Source organism: Nycticebus coucang, chromosome 15 (assembly GCF_027406575.1).
Source record: "Nycticebus coucang isolate mNycCou1 chromosome 15, mNycCou1.pri, whole genome shotgun sequence".
Lineage (NCBI taxonomy): Eukaryota > Metazoa > Chordata > Mammalia > Primates > Lorisidae > Nycticebus > Nycticebus coucang.
The window spans coordinates 33,162,914-33,177,133 of NC_069794.1; the positions used below are offsets into that span (position 1 = coordinate 33,162,914).

The window sequence follows — 14,220 nt, forward strand, 5'->3', positions numbered from 1 at the left end:
CAGCTTTTTAATTGTTGGACCTTGGCCAAGTTAATCTATTATCTCTGTGCGTTGGTTTTCTGCTTTATAAAATGACCTTGTAAGTTATAATCTCATAAATTTGATATGAAGAGTAAGTAAGCAAGTAATTTATAAAGCTAACAGATGGGTAAGCTTAGGTATTACAGGTAAAATGTGAAATGCCCTCCAACTAAGGAGCAAGTTTTAACATGAGAAATTGTATTCTTATAAACTTAGAAGGTAAAAGGTCCTTCTAAGATACAATGCCTCTTAAATTAGGATATTATTTCTGTTGAGATATACATATATTGACTCTCAAAGATATTTGAGAGAAGTCTGTTTTTCTCTGTAATCAGTTAATCATCCTTTCCTTTTTGATATACACACATACACCATTATCATAATATGGTCATAACGTGAGTCTTAGTATTTTAACATAAAACCTGTGTTGATAAAGAAGTGATAGAATGTTAGTGCCTTAAAATCACTAAGATTTGTTGATGTGGTCCCCAAATAGCCTGCTCATTGATACTAATATTTAACATGGAAATAAAATGATATGTCACTGTGGTTATTTACATGACATACTACATAGTATGAGTAAAACAAAAGCTTTTCTCTTTGTAAAAATTCTTTATTGGTCTTCAATGTCTGTAGATAAAGCTATTAGGGAAAGTTACGACTATGGTAACAATAGACTTATCTCTAGTGCTAGACCATTATGGAGTCTAGAGGGGAAGAGCAAATGCTGTCCTTTCTATTGAGGTTACTGTTTATGTGTGTGTCTTAGAGGAAATATTCCACTGTTGAAGTATCTTATATTGAATATTATTGCCTAAGGGAAGTGCTAGGATTGGTTTTTTTGAATCAAGTTACAAATACTGGTTAAATACTATGGTTCCATGTTCTGTGTATAAAGGGATGTTGACTTTTTAAAAATATATCTAATGCCATGAAGGCTATGTTAACCAGTTCGGTGAAAATATTTCAGACTGTGTATGGAACCAGCACCTTGAACCTCATGATTGCATTATTGTACACAGCTATGATTTAATTAAAAAAAAAAAATATATATATATAAAGTATTTCGTTTTTATAGGGTTATTTAATGGAAAAAAATACCTTTTCCTTCTTACTACCTTTGATTTCACAGACTTTGTTTTGTCCTTTATCAAGCTGTTATTAATATGGATATTTATCTATGGTGTAGAATCCTAGAGCCAATTAATTGATTGCTTATAGGAGATTAATTTAGTTTATCTGTTTTATAGGTTGCATCTTGCCAGTTGTAAACTAGATAAAATATTTGTCATTTCCTACTTAAGAATTCTGACACATTTATTGACTTTAGGATGTTGATAGACTGATTATGTGAACCGGTTTATTATCTTTTCATTTAGGGGAAATATCTTTACGTAATAAAGTTAAAAGTTATCTTTGCATAATTTTCACATTCATAACTTAAAATATTTTACAAGTGAAAATTCCGATGCTGTATACTTAGACATTTTGAAGGTTTTTTTTATATTTTAGTGCTAATATACAAAGTATTTTTATTTCTTGTTTATAAATTTATCCATCTTTGTAAAATGCCTTTATATCATCTTATTACAAATGTAAGGGTTGCTGGTCCAGAGATACCAGTATGCAATAATGTATCCTGACACAACTAAAGTAAATTGACTTCATAAATGCTTATCCCATTTCTAAATTTCACTGAGTATTTGATAAATGAAAACAAAGATATGTCAGGTCCTTTTTCAGTGTTAGGATGATTTGATAGGCATTTAGACTTAACCAAATCTAAAGGTAGCCTATTTAAAATCTATAATCAACTAAAATCTTTCATCATTTTTTCTCTTTGTTGTATGAATGAAAAATATCATATAAGAAAACTAATGTTATAGCTGTGGCTCTTATTGTAGAACAAGTTCTTCTGGATCAAAATTCTCAAACTCCTCCTCCAAGCCCTTTCTCAGTACAAGCTTTTAATAAAGGGGCAAGTTGCAGTGCCCAGGGATTTGATTATGGACTCGGAAACAATAAAGGTAGGTGTTTGAAAGTAAGTCTTTTACTTATCTAATATTGATAATTTTATTAACTTATCTTTTATTCATTTTTATTCCTGTTCCCCAGTAAATCTTTATTAAAATTTGTTTCTAGGAAACTAGCATTTACAATGTTTATAGAAGTATTCTTTGTACAGTATTGCTTTTTACCAGTTCTTGCTTTTTTTTCTACCTCAAAAACACTTAATTTTGAATTCATATCCTAAAGGTAATATGTCCTTCTGTATAGTAAAATAACTGTTATTTTTATCATTTACTTATTATTAGGTGTGTATATTAATAAGCAACAGAGAACTTTCTGAAATGATCCATTTAAAATCAGAATATTACTTTTAAGTAATATTTGTAAGTAATAGTACCCATGAGTTTTATAAAACATATGGTTTTGAATGTCTAACTCAGTATCTTTGTTAATTTAGAATTATGTGAAATGATACCTATGGGTTTAATATGTATAATGAAACCAGAAAATTGTAAAAAGAAAGAAACCCTAAGCCATTCAAACATAAAATATATGCAGCTGTCTTGACTGTATTCATATAAAAGACCAACATCATGGGCAATCCAAACAGTTGTTACTTTGGAATAATTTATACTTGAAGTTCATCCAAAATTCCATCTCGATGTAAATTCACACACTCTTACTCTTTCCTATGTACCTAATCCTGACATCTTCAAAATCAGCCCCATTGTCACTGGGTAACATACAGTTAGGTGATAGATAGGTGGGAGAAAATAGCCTACATGGATATAATTTACTTTAAAATCTTAATTAAATTAATTTATAGGACTTGATTTTAAGGGACAGATACTCTGTTATTGTACATGCATTACAAAACAAGTAAGAAAATGAAATCGTGAATAAAATACAGAATTACATCACTATATAATAAATATTCAATTTAAAATAAAACCGCAATAGAACCTCCATAATTGACCACTTCCTTAAGTTGTGCTAATTTTCATGGGCCAGACATGTCCCACATGTACTCAATGGAAGTTCCTTATGTTGACCGCCTTCATATATTGACCAGTTTGTCATAGTCCCTTGAGTGGTCTGCTTAGAGAGATTCTACCATACTTCCTATTGGATATCTTTGTTACTTTCCACAAAGTATTTTTATGAAAGAAATCTGGCCACCAGGCTTTTGTGATGCTCTTAAATTGACCTGTCCATAGGCATGGGTATCATCAGCTCACTTATCTCAGGTAGCTCTGATTTCCATTAACTTAAGCTAGATCTTGATGCTTATGTAGGGTGGATGCTTGGTGGTGTTTTCTTCATGTTTCTTTCTCTTTACCATTGTTAACTCTTAACTTAAAATCTCAGCATTTGCTTACCACTACTATACCTCTATAGTAATGTGTTAAAGCCCTGCCTAACTCAGATTGTATGCTTTCAGCCTTTAAAATGTTTGTTTTTGTAACTATCACTGTAAATCAGTCTTTAAAATATAATTTATTAAAACCTTAGAATAGAAATCAGTTTACAAAAGACGCAAACATTGCTGAGAATGTTTGTTATTAAATGGAAAGAATAAGTATTACTTTTTTTAAATGTGATTTTTTTTTTTTTTAAATATTGTTCAGAAATACCAGGCACTGTGCTGGCAAGTGGTGTATGCCTGTATTCCCTGCTACTTGGGAGGCTGAGGTGGGAGGATCACTTGAGCCCAGAAGCTCGAGGCTGTAGTGTATTATGATTGTGTTTGTAAATAACTACTGCACTCTATCCCAAGGAACATAGGGAGACCTCATTTCTTTAAAAAAAAAAAAATATATATATATATGTGTGTGTGTGTGTGTATGCACTAGCTAGTAAGCTTTCTGAGTATTTAGGTAGAGCAAAGAGATATTAAGAAACTTAAATTTGGTGAAATATATCTAAGCTTTATTTACTGCCTATAGTAGTAGTTTCTATTTTCCTTAACTCTCCATAATATCTAACATCAAAGAATTGTTGTAAAAGTTTTTTCCTTAAAACATTATTTTACAAAATTCATCACATTCTCTATTAAAAAATAAAAGTAGATAACTTGTGTATGAAGTTCTTTCCATATAAATCTATCCCTTATACTTTGATATAAGGAAGCTTTATTATATATAGAAAATATGACTGGAAAGATACTATTTTCCAATTTCTTCATCGGCTAATCTGGATGTATTTAATATACATATTCTCACAAATCAGAAGTTATCATCTACCGAATTATATTTTTAAAATGGTTTTTGTTAAAATTGTTTGTGTTATAAGGAAAAATATTAGAATTCATATTTAAGGTAGTGTTCCAATTAGGTAGCTCATGTTCCTTTTTGTCTTATGGAACTTAATGGATTTTTTTTTTCTTTTTTTGCAGTTTTTGTCCAGGGCTGGGTTTGAACCCACCACCTCTGGCATGTGGGGCTGGCGCGCCCTACTCCTTTGAGCCACAGGCGCTGCCCAACTTACTGGATTTTTATCTTATTCATCTAATCAGAAGAGTCCATGCTTTTAAAAAGTAGAATTTCTGGGGTGGCGCCTGTGGCTCAAGGAGTAGGGCGCCCAGTCCCATATGCCGGAGGTGGCAGGTTCAAACCCAGCCCCGGCCAAAAACCACAAAAAAAAAAAAAAGTAGAATTTCTTTGGCAGTAACAACTTCAAAAAAGAAAGTAGTAATTTATAAATGTAACATAAATATATTGCCATGATAAAAAAATATACTTTGCCTCCGTTAATTCCACATTTTAAAGAAAAACAGTTGGCACTATATATTTATTTTCTGTATAAATATATTGCAGATTAGCCGGGGTGCTTTCAGTCATGGTTAGGCACTGTGGAGATGTCATTTACTTACATCGTCACTCATATCTGTGCAATATCGAAGCAACCTATTGTAGATTCTCCACAGACTCTGTATTCTCCCATAAATAATGAGAGATGATACTATGAATTTAAATGGATCTCTTTTTGTAGGTAGGCTGCTCTGTAAGGTTTGATGAGTGCTTCCGTTAAAAAAAAAAAAAAAAAAAAGGCATGCAGAATTTGTTCCCTAATTTGAGGATAATATTCACCAACCTTCAAGCATTTCTGAATTGGCATGGTTTCATTTAGTGTTTAACTTTATCTGAATGTCATAAAACACCATTTACTTTGCCATTTTGGATGTTAATGAGTAACACGTTGTAGTTTTGATTGTTTTGCCCACTGCAGGTGACCAACTGAGTGCCATATTGAATTCCATTCAGTCACGACCCAATCTCCCAGCTCCTTCCATCTTTGATCAAGCTGCAAAACCTCCCTCTTCCCTAGTCCACAGCCCATTTGTGTTTGGACAGCCCCTTTCCTTCCAGCAGCCTCAGCTTCAGAGTAAGTCTGTCAAGCCTTACTTGCCTCATCAAGCATTTCTGAAGCTTTGTTCTGAGTTATTTATTAGTTACTAATTACTTATTAACTCACCTGACTGGTTTCATTTAATTAGGATTTTATCCCCTCCCACATTTTGAAGTTTCTAAGCTATTCTGAGCTGACATTGTGCAACTAAGACATTTTCTTTTAATCACACATTTTTTAATTATGAGTAGTTATTAAAATATGACTATTATGCTTTCAATTCTATTTTCAGTATAAGAAAATACATTCTGCAGAATGTTGTTAAGAAAACCATATTTGATTTAAAAAAATTTACTTTATTATGCATGACTGTGGTAATCACTGGTTACAGGGAAAACTTTCTTTATAATACATTGGATTTTTGTTACTTTGAGTTGCCCCAAAAGAATTAATCTATTTCACTATACCAGTGGGTAGGAAAGAGACTGTATTTGTTTGACAGGTTTGTTTCTTCTCAGTGAATTTTATATCTACATAAAGTATAGTAATTTAGGTTTTAAATTTTTTCAAATTGTTGTTTCCTGTTTCTTTTTATTTTGCTTTTGTTTTTGTTCCTAATACGTTAAACTGATCATTTGATTCCAACTCTGCCTTTTTTTTTTTAATGGCAGTCCATGATTTATTTACGCTGGTATAAAAATGAGACCCAAATAAATTATACTTAACTAAGTGTTCTTTTTTCTTAATAACTTCCCAAGCCTTCCACATAAACTGCTCAGAGCTCCTTGCAGTGTGACATGATGTGCTGTTCTTGGCATTCAGTTTTCATGTTGACTGTACAACTCGTAAACACACTAACTGAAGGAGATGATTCATGAAGGCTCAGCTCGTACACCGATGTTTGAAGTGCATGACCTCTTTGCTTTGATAAAGTACTTTCACTCTTGTGTCTATGTTATTTTTCTACAAAAATACTTTAGATGACTGTTACAAGGATTACTTAAGAGAATGCTAGCTGCTTTAGTTTTTACTAAGAACCAGAGTAGTTTATAGTTTCCAAATAATGTTATTCATTAGTATATTATTACCCACCATAGGTGGAGAGCATAGAAAAGTATAAACTCTTCTAGATTTCCACTGTACATTATGGGGGGGAAATTTAATGAAATTGGTTTAGAAATATAAATAATTACTAATTTCTAGTTTATTATTATCGCAGTTCATGTATAATTTTTACTTGAATGTCTTATAAGAGAAGAATTTCAAGGAAACAAGATAGTGTCACATTTGAAATAGTTTTTCCATCTATGATAAAATATTATTTCGGAAGAATGAAAGAGAAGTGAGGATTTAGTTATTAGGGAACAACAGACTTTTTGCAGTTGTAATACCTAGATTGTAATACCTAGGTTGCAGGAAATTTTAAAGGTAATGATAAGGGAAAACTCAAAAAGGAAAAAAAAAATCATGATCAGTCATATTATTAATAGAAGTTCAAATTTATATTGGAATTTAAATTCAAAAGAGAAATTTCCTATTTCAGAGCTGAAAAATAACTATGAAGTAAGGATCTTTTTTGTTCTACCAAAGGGGTCATTGCAGTCTTCACAAAAACAAATGTAATTACTATTTTTATTTTACCAAGTTTAATTAATAAAGTATTTCAAAACAAGCTATACAGACCATAAAAATATTTGATTTGTCTCTTTTAGGGAGTAACAGATTTCCAAGTGACATTGTGTCAATGTAATTTTACGTATATTGTGTGTAAGTGTTATCAATACCACCATTTGCTTTACCACCATCCTGGAACAAATTTGAAATCATGTCTGGATATGTTTCAATTGTCAGTTTTCCGAATCGTTCCTTGCCTATATTCCAACAATGGAAATTAGATTTTTTTTTGAAACTTGTTACTCTCAGCAGAATATTACTGAAGTTTGACTTCCAAATTCCAGAAAACAAAGTCCCAGTCTTCAGTATAACTAAAAAAAGTATGGAATCTGAACAGTAGTTTTAATATTTTGAAAATAATTCAGAATATTACTTTTTAGATGGTGTTAGAAAAGGTAAATGTGGCAGAGTGCTCATTGTCAACACTCCCTGACTAAGATACTCTTTCCTAAACTTCAGTGCCCTGCACCCCACTAGCATTTCACTTTGCTTTAGAAGAGGGCTTATTCACACTGAACTTTCCTGTGCTAATTAGCAAAATTACACATTTGTAATATTAAAATTACGCATTTGTAATATTAAAATAAACGTGTAGAAGACTTTATTTTCTAAATTTGCTGATACTCATGTCACCAGTAGGTACCAAGTGCTGTACTTAAGTGCTCATTGGAGGTGATGTCTTTTATCTCTGTTTTACAGGTAAGGAGGTGGAGGCTTAGAGAGGATAAATGATTTGCCCTAGAAACATACATAGTAAAATGATAGAGCCAGAACTTACTGTTCAGCTCTATTGACTACAAAGGTTATGTTGTAAATATTCAGCCCTGCCTAGATAATGTAAAAATCTACTTTTAATATATATATATATATATATATATATATTTTTTTTTTTTTTTTTTTAAATTTCTGCTTGCATTCTGTTCTGGCTTTGGTATTACCTTTGTTCAGCTTGATTTATAGTTTAATTTTTCAAATATAGCATCGCTTGAAAAGAAAGAAAGATTTCCTAAATATAGTAACTCAAGTTCTCAGCTAGCTAGACAAATTTTACAAAGACACATATAAACTGTCCCACATTTTAATTTATCTAGCATTTTTATGAGCAGTATTATCAGTAATTCTTTGGGTTTTTTTTCCCCTGAGGCATAGTTTTTTCACTGATTTTTAGAATGTAAAACAATCTAGCGCATTAATTTGTTAATATTTAAGTTAGCAAAATTCTTATACATACTGTTACTCTAGTGAAGTAGTATAATGACAGAAATAAAAGTTACAGATTTTTCTTATCTTACTGTGTGTGTGCAAGCACACAAAGGCATGAGAAAAAAGAAGTATGTATATGCAATTTTTCTTTACTGTTCTGTAATTGTGAAAATTGTTATGTAGTTCTTAGAATTGGAAAGCAATTTAGCCAAAAGATTCTAGTAGACTGACGTGGGGGAATGATGTCTATGACTGCTTTAAGAATATTACATTCCTTCTTTTCATTATCTTTTTTATACCTTTTGAACAGAGTATCATTTTATGTTCTATGACTGCTTACAGTGTCTTACACATCATATTCAAAGGAATATTTATTGACTGTAGACATTTAAAATTATCACTTCTTCAATTTAAGGTTATGTGTGATAGATCTTCTAGTATTTGCTTGGAATCCATCTTCAAAGAAGAAATATAATTTTTCTTTCTCTTAGGATTTAAATTGTAAAGTGATTAAAACAAACAACCCTATGGTGATATTATGTGTAATAAGTCTAGGTTTATACTGATTGACTTCTAAGCAAGATTCTCTATCAGAAAAACGATATGCTGTGAGGATTTGTGGAAGTAGCATTTGATTTAGGAAGGAGACCCGTGTTTATACTCTGTTCTTCCCCCAACTAGTTTTGTGACACTAAGCTACTTTCTAAGATCTTGTCCTGCTCCTAAAGAAAAATTATCTGATGGCTTTCATCAAAGATTTTAGGAAACCGGGGTCAGCTTTTATTCAGATATTAAAATTCGATAAAATTTTTTCTCACTTGTAACAGTTGTCACGATGACCAATATATTTATTCTAATTTTGGCTGTAACATCTGTAGTTAACATCCTACATCCTGCAAATCTTAATCATTTTAGTCATGTGCCTGAATTTATCTGCACTCAATTGAGCCATCTCCTCTAGTAGAAAAGCTGTGACCCAGATTATTTTTCTTCTTCATAAACAGTTTCTTCATCTACCCTTCACTTCATTCTAGGAATTCAAACCAAAAAGAATGCTGATGTTGCTTATAAGACAATGTGCCCTCATGCATTCATTTTCTCCTAGCTAGATTTTACCTTTTATCTCTCTCTCTCCTCCCACCTCCTTATTGGCTCCTGTCTTTATCTCACCCTTCATGCCTTTCTTTCTTCAGGTGGGTTATTCATTCTCCCATTTATTCAGCTTCTTTTATTAAGTATCATACTAGGGTATAGGGACCGACAAATTATGAAAATATGTTTATTGATCTTGAAGGGCTTCTAGAATATTTTAAAAGACAGCTGTATTTTTAAATAATTTTAAAATTGGTGGTATGTTGTAAGTGCTACAGGAGCAGTGTTTTCAGGATACAGTGGAAACATAGAAGAGAAAGCTCCTAACTTAGCCAGGAGAGGTTAAAGAAAGCATTCAAAAAAGAAGCAGCTTCTAATGAGAAGGAGTCATAAGAATGGATCAAAGAAGAAGTGGGGAGGGGAAAGGAAGTTATAGGAGCATTCCAACTACTAGGGCAACATAAAGGAAGTTAAGAGGAGCCCACTGAAAGGGCAAGTACTGCCTGAGCTACCTGCCAGGTGCTGTTCTAAGCACTAGTCATCCAAAGGGCCCATTTGGAGAAATCAAACTAAAGCTTTGCCAGAGTGGGTTCCAGAGAAAAAGAGGGGAAAGAGCAACTGGAGACAGTGAGTTTCAGGAAAAATGTCAAATTTGTTGTAAAGAGAAGGAAAAAAACTAGAGTAACAAGGAGAGAAATGTGGTATCTGGAGAGGTTTTTGTTGTGTTTGTTAACAGAAAAAAGGAACATCAATATTGCTGGGTTTTGTTTTTATTTTTTTGAGAGACCCCCCTGAGTCAAGTACCATGACATCATAGCTCACAGCAACCTCAAACTCTTGGGCTCGAGCAATACTCCTGCCTCAGCCTCCTGAGTAACTGGGAATGCAGGTACCTACACAGTGCCCAGCTAGTTTTTCTTTCTTTTTCTTTTTTTTTTTTAAGTAGAGACAGGGTCTGGCTCTTTTTCAAGCTGGTCTTAAACTCCTGTGCAAGTGATCCACTCTCCTTGGCCTCTCAGAGGGCTAGTATTAGAGGCAGGAGCCACCCCTCCCCAGGACTGTTTTCCAATGAGAGTAATCCAGTAGAGAAAAATTCATGATAGAGGAGAAAATAGCTAGAATAATATTCTTGCATAGAAAAGGACATATGATCCAGTGCAAAGTGGAAAGGTTGGCTGAATAGTTTTTCATCATCGTACAGGTGAGAAAAAAGAACGTATAGTGTTGGGCACACATTTTCCTGTTTTTTCTAAGTAAAGTAGGAAGCAGTTATCAGCTCAGAGTTAGCACGGAGAGACTATGTTGATGTTTGAGCAAAGAAAAAGAAAATACATGAAGTAATACCCCCCAAATGCAATGTTTCTCTAAATGACTTCTAGATAGCTCTGCAGAATATTAAACAAAAGGAACGACATATGATCGGTTTTACTTTTGTGACAGATAACTAAAAATACATTGTGACAAAGGTCCTGGAGAAGGAATGTTGGAGACAAGGAGTCCAGGCAAAAGCTGAATAGGACTTAAATTAAGGTTAATTGCAGATGAGATAAAGAAAAAATAACAAATTTAGAAATACGTAGCAGCAGAATGCACAGGACATGCGAATCACAGTTGTGGAAGCAAGTCTCGAGTGACATCCACTTTTGTACTGTTTTGAAACATAATATGCTGATCTACTCCCAGAAATACAGAACAAAAAGCAGATTTTAAGAAAAAAAATGAGCTCAGTGGGATAACTTAGCTCCAGTAGACTGTAATACAATTTGAAAATGAGAAACATGTAGCATTCCCATCTCTAAAGATGGCATTGTTGAATGACAGGTTGAAAATGCACTGTTGAATTATTCATGTATACGCTTTTAGTAAAACAAACCATTAAAGCCTTCTCGTGATTTTTGCACTTAATTAAATTTAGAAAGGATTAGGTCTACCATTATCTGTCCTACTTTGTTATTCTCTCGAACTTCTACATTGTGGTAGATCTCATTACTGAAGCTTAGCAAAACAAAATGTTTATTTTTAAAATCAGACTTCTCATCCTTATCATTAGATTGTCTTTCTTCCCCCCTTCAGTTTATTTATAATGAGAAATCTACACTATCAGCAACCTTTAGTCATATGATAGCATAATTTCTATTGTTCAAGGAGCCTTATGAAGTCATCCAGCTCTCATGTTGAGATGAGAGAATTCTTGGTGACTTGCCCATGTTGGCAAATCTGGGACTTACATGTGAGAGTCTGCTAACTCCCTCCAGTGGTTTTTTCTCTACTGCATTTCAGCTATCTTGTATATGTATGTAGCCCAACCTTCCATTTTATACCTTAAATCCTCCAATAATAATGCCTAGTAAACTTTTGCCAGGTGGGTAATTCACAGTATCGCAAGGCTGTTCTGATCATGCTGCTCAGTTATTTGTTAGACATTAAGGGGGAAAAAATCCTCCATTCTACTCATAATAAAAAAAGAAAGAAGTAGTCCTTCTCTGTAATTAACACATATCCCTGTTGCCAGGTAGTGCAGTGCTGATATCTGCCTTTTTCTTTTTTTCCTTTCTGCAGACATTAATTTAGAAGTACCTTATCCAAAACCACTTTTCCCCCCATAGTTTTTAGCTATCTTTGTGCATTGTAAATGTAAGCATTGTGTCAGCAGGCTATCATTTCTGGAGACAATAAACAGTTATGGTTGATATTAATCACTTGACCAAAGACTCTGATTTCTCTGATATATAGTTAGCATTTTTTTCCCTTGCAAATGATAAGCATTTTGTGGAAAGTGAAGTCTTTGTTTTTGAGAGTATAACCAACCCTCTTATGTCTTAAGTTATTGCTTAAGAAGCAGTACCTATCTTTTCTTCAAATTTTTTGAAGTTATTCTTTCTATGAAATTATGCTTAGAATTGTCCTTTCTCAGCTATCATAAACTCTGAAATGATGTGGTTTTCCTAAATACTATTTTCCTTAACCGTATTTACTAAGGATTTAGCACATTTTCAGTAATATGCTATGACTATGTTTTATTTAAGTTTACTTATAACTAGAAATCATTTACAGAAACATTACATGATAGATATCTACTAGATATCTCCTTCTACTTTGTTTTCTTTTCTTCATTCAGATCATGTAGATTAGTATCATAGTCTGATGAAAAGCTTATTTCTAGTTTATCCTTAATTTGGGAATGTCATCCTATCTTTCCTTTTTTTTAATTGAATCATAGCTGTGAACATTAATGCAATCATGGGGCATCATGCACTGGTTTTATATACAATTTGAAATACCCTCATCAAACTGGTTGACATAGCCTTCCTGGAGTATACTAGCATTTATATAAATAAATTTTAGATCTTATTCCATGTTTTAAGCTCCTTTATCATTCACATAGTTCAATATTTCTCCTGACGAATTTGCTACAAAGAAAGATAGGGGATATATTAGCTATATGGTGATACTATGTTTAAAGCTATCAGTCCAGACAGCTGCCATAGCTAACAGTATATAACAGTCACCACTGTCAAAAAAAAAAAAACCCCAGCCATATCACCTTGTTTTAAAACTTCTGAAATGCTTACAGAAGTGAAAATAATAATTATACTTAATTATGCTTATACTTAGCTGCATATTATTTGGTTACACACATCTTTTGACAAGTTGAAAGTACAATTTATATATTATCTCTATAAGAACTGTTGATAATAAAATAGTTTTAAAATATTGTTGAATTATTTAAATATTAAAATTAATTAAACATTAATAATTAATTTTCAGAATATCTGAACTCGACCTAACCATTTACTGCCTGCTATAGGAGCCTATGCTGTCAGAAATATTTGAAGTTCTATTCAGAGAATACAAATGTGCAATTATTGGGTTTTAAATTGGGGGAAGAAACTCAGTAATATTGTTTATATCATTTGATCATAAATGTGGCAAAATCTTAGCATCATTATTTGTGAAGGACCTATAGAATTAGAAGATTTCTTTCTCACATTTTAAAAAATACAATCATACACATAAATGTAGGTATGAAAAGCATGAACGGGGTACAGTGAAAGAACTTCATCAAGTTCTATCAAATATGTTCATTAGGATTGCATCTGGTAGTTTTACTAAGACTATAAAATTTGTGACCGGATACCGCCTTCCTCCTCAGGATTGAGAACTAGACAACATAAGAAGCAAAATTACACCCAAAGATTAGTTTTTCCTTTATACTGACTTTTTCTTTTTTTATTTCAGATTAATATGAGGGTATAATCTGATTAGGTTACAGTGTTTGTGTTTTGTTAGGTTGTAGTGCTCCTCACCCAGAGGTGTGCCACGTACCCTTACACTGTACCCAGTAGGTGGGAGCACACTGATCCCTCTCCCTCATTATATTGTCTTTCTTAATGTCCTGTTGAAAATTCTTTTAATGTTTCCTACCTAAAAGTTAGTAAATTATGGGTAATGTCACAGCTTGACGATAGTATATAATAAGAAATCAGCAAATTAGATGTAAAAAATGCTAAAATTGATCCTTTTCTAAAATGATTGCTCGAACCTGAGTTTTACTTCACATACTTGTGGGAGTTTATACTGTACTTGAAGTACAGTAACTTGTGGGAGTTTATATTAGGATCCATTAGAATATCAATTCTGTCATTATGGGCTTTTGATAGATTTCATTGATTTTTCATTGTGAAATTTAACACTTCAGATCCTTGCTTAATTGTTGACTAAACCTTAATAAAGAGTATCTGCTATTGTTTAAAACCCAAAACCTGCCAGATGGTGACAGATGCCTTGATGATTCTTGTTTTTTTTATCTCAATAATAAGAACAGGGTCCTGATAATTACAACAAAACCACCATTGTCTTTGCTAAACTGAA

At 32.6% G+C, this 14,220-nt stretch overlaps 1 protein-coding gene across 16 annotated transcripts in view; it reads left to right on the forward strand.

Annotated features, from left to right (window-relative positions):
- MYCBP2 (MYC binding protein 2) overlaps positions 1-14,220 on the forward strand; it is a 309,994-nt gene that overhangs the window by 230,274 nt on the left and 65,500 nt on the right. For 9 of the 16 annotated variants that reach the window (XM_053563137.1, XM_053563138.1, XM_053563140.1 and 6 more), the window contains 2 exons: positions 1,926-2,048; positions 5,260-5,415. In XM_053563137.1, coding sequence (XP_053419112.1) covers positions 1,926-2,048; positions 5,260-5,415 — 279 coding nt within the window. The remainder of the gene's footprint in view (positions 1-1,925; positions 2,049-5,259; positions 5,416-14,220) is intronic. The other 7 variants (XM_053563143.1, XM_053563145.1, XM_053563147.1 and 4 more) reach the window with 1 other exon arrangement.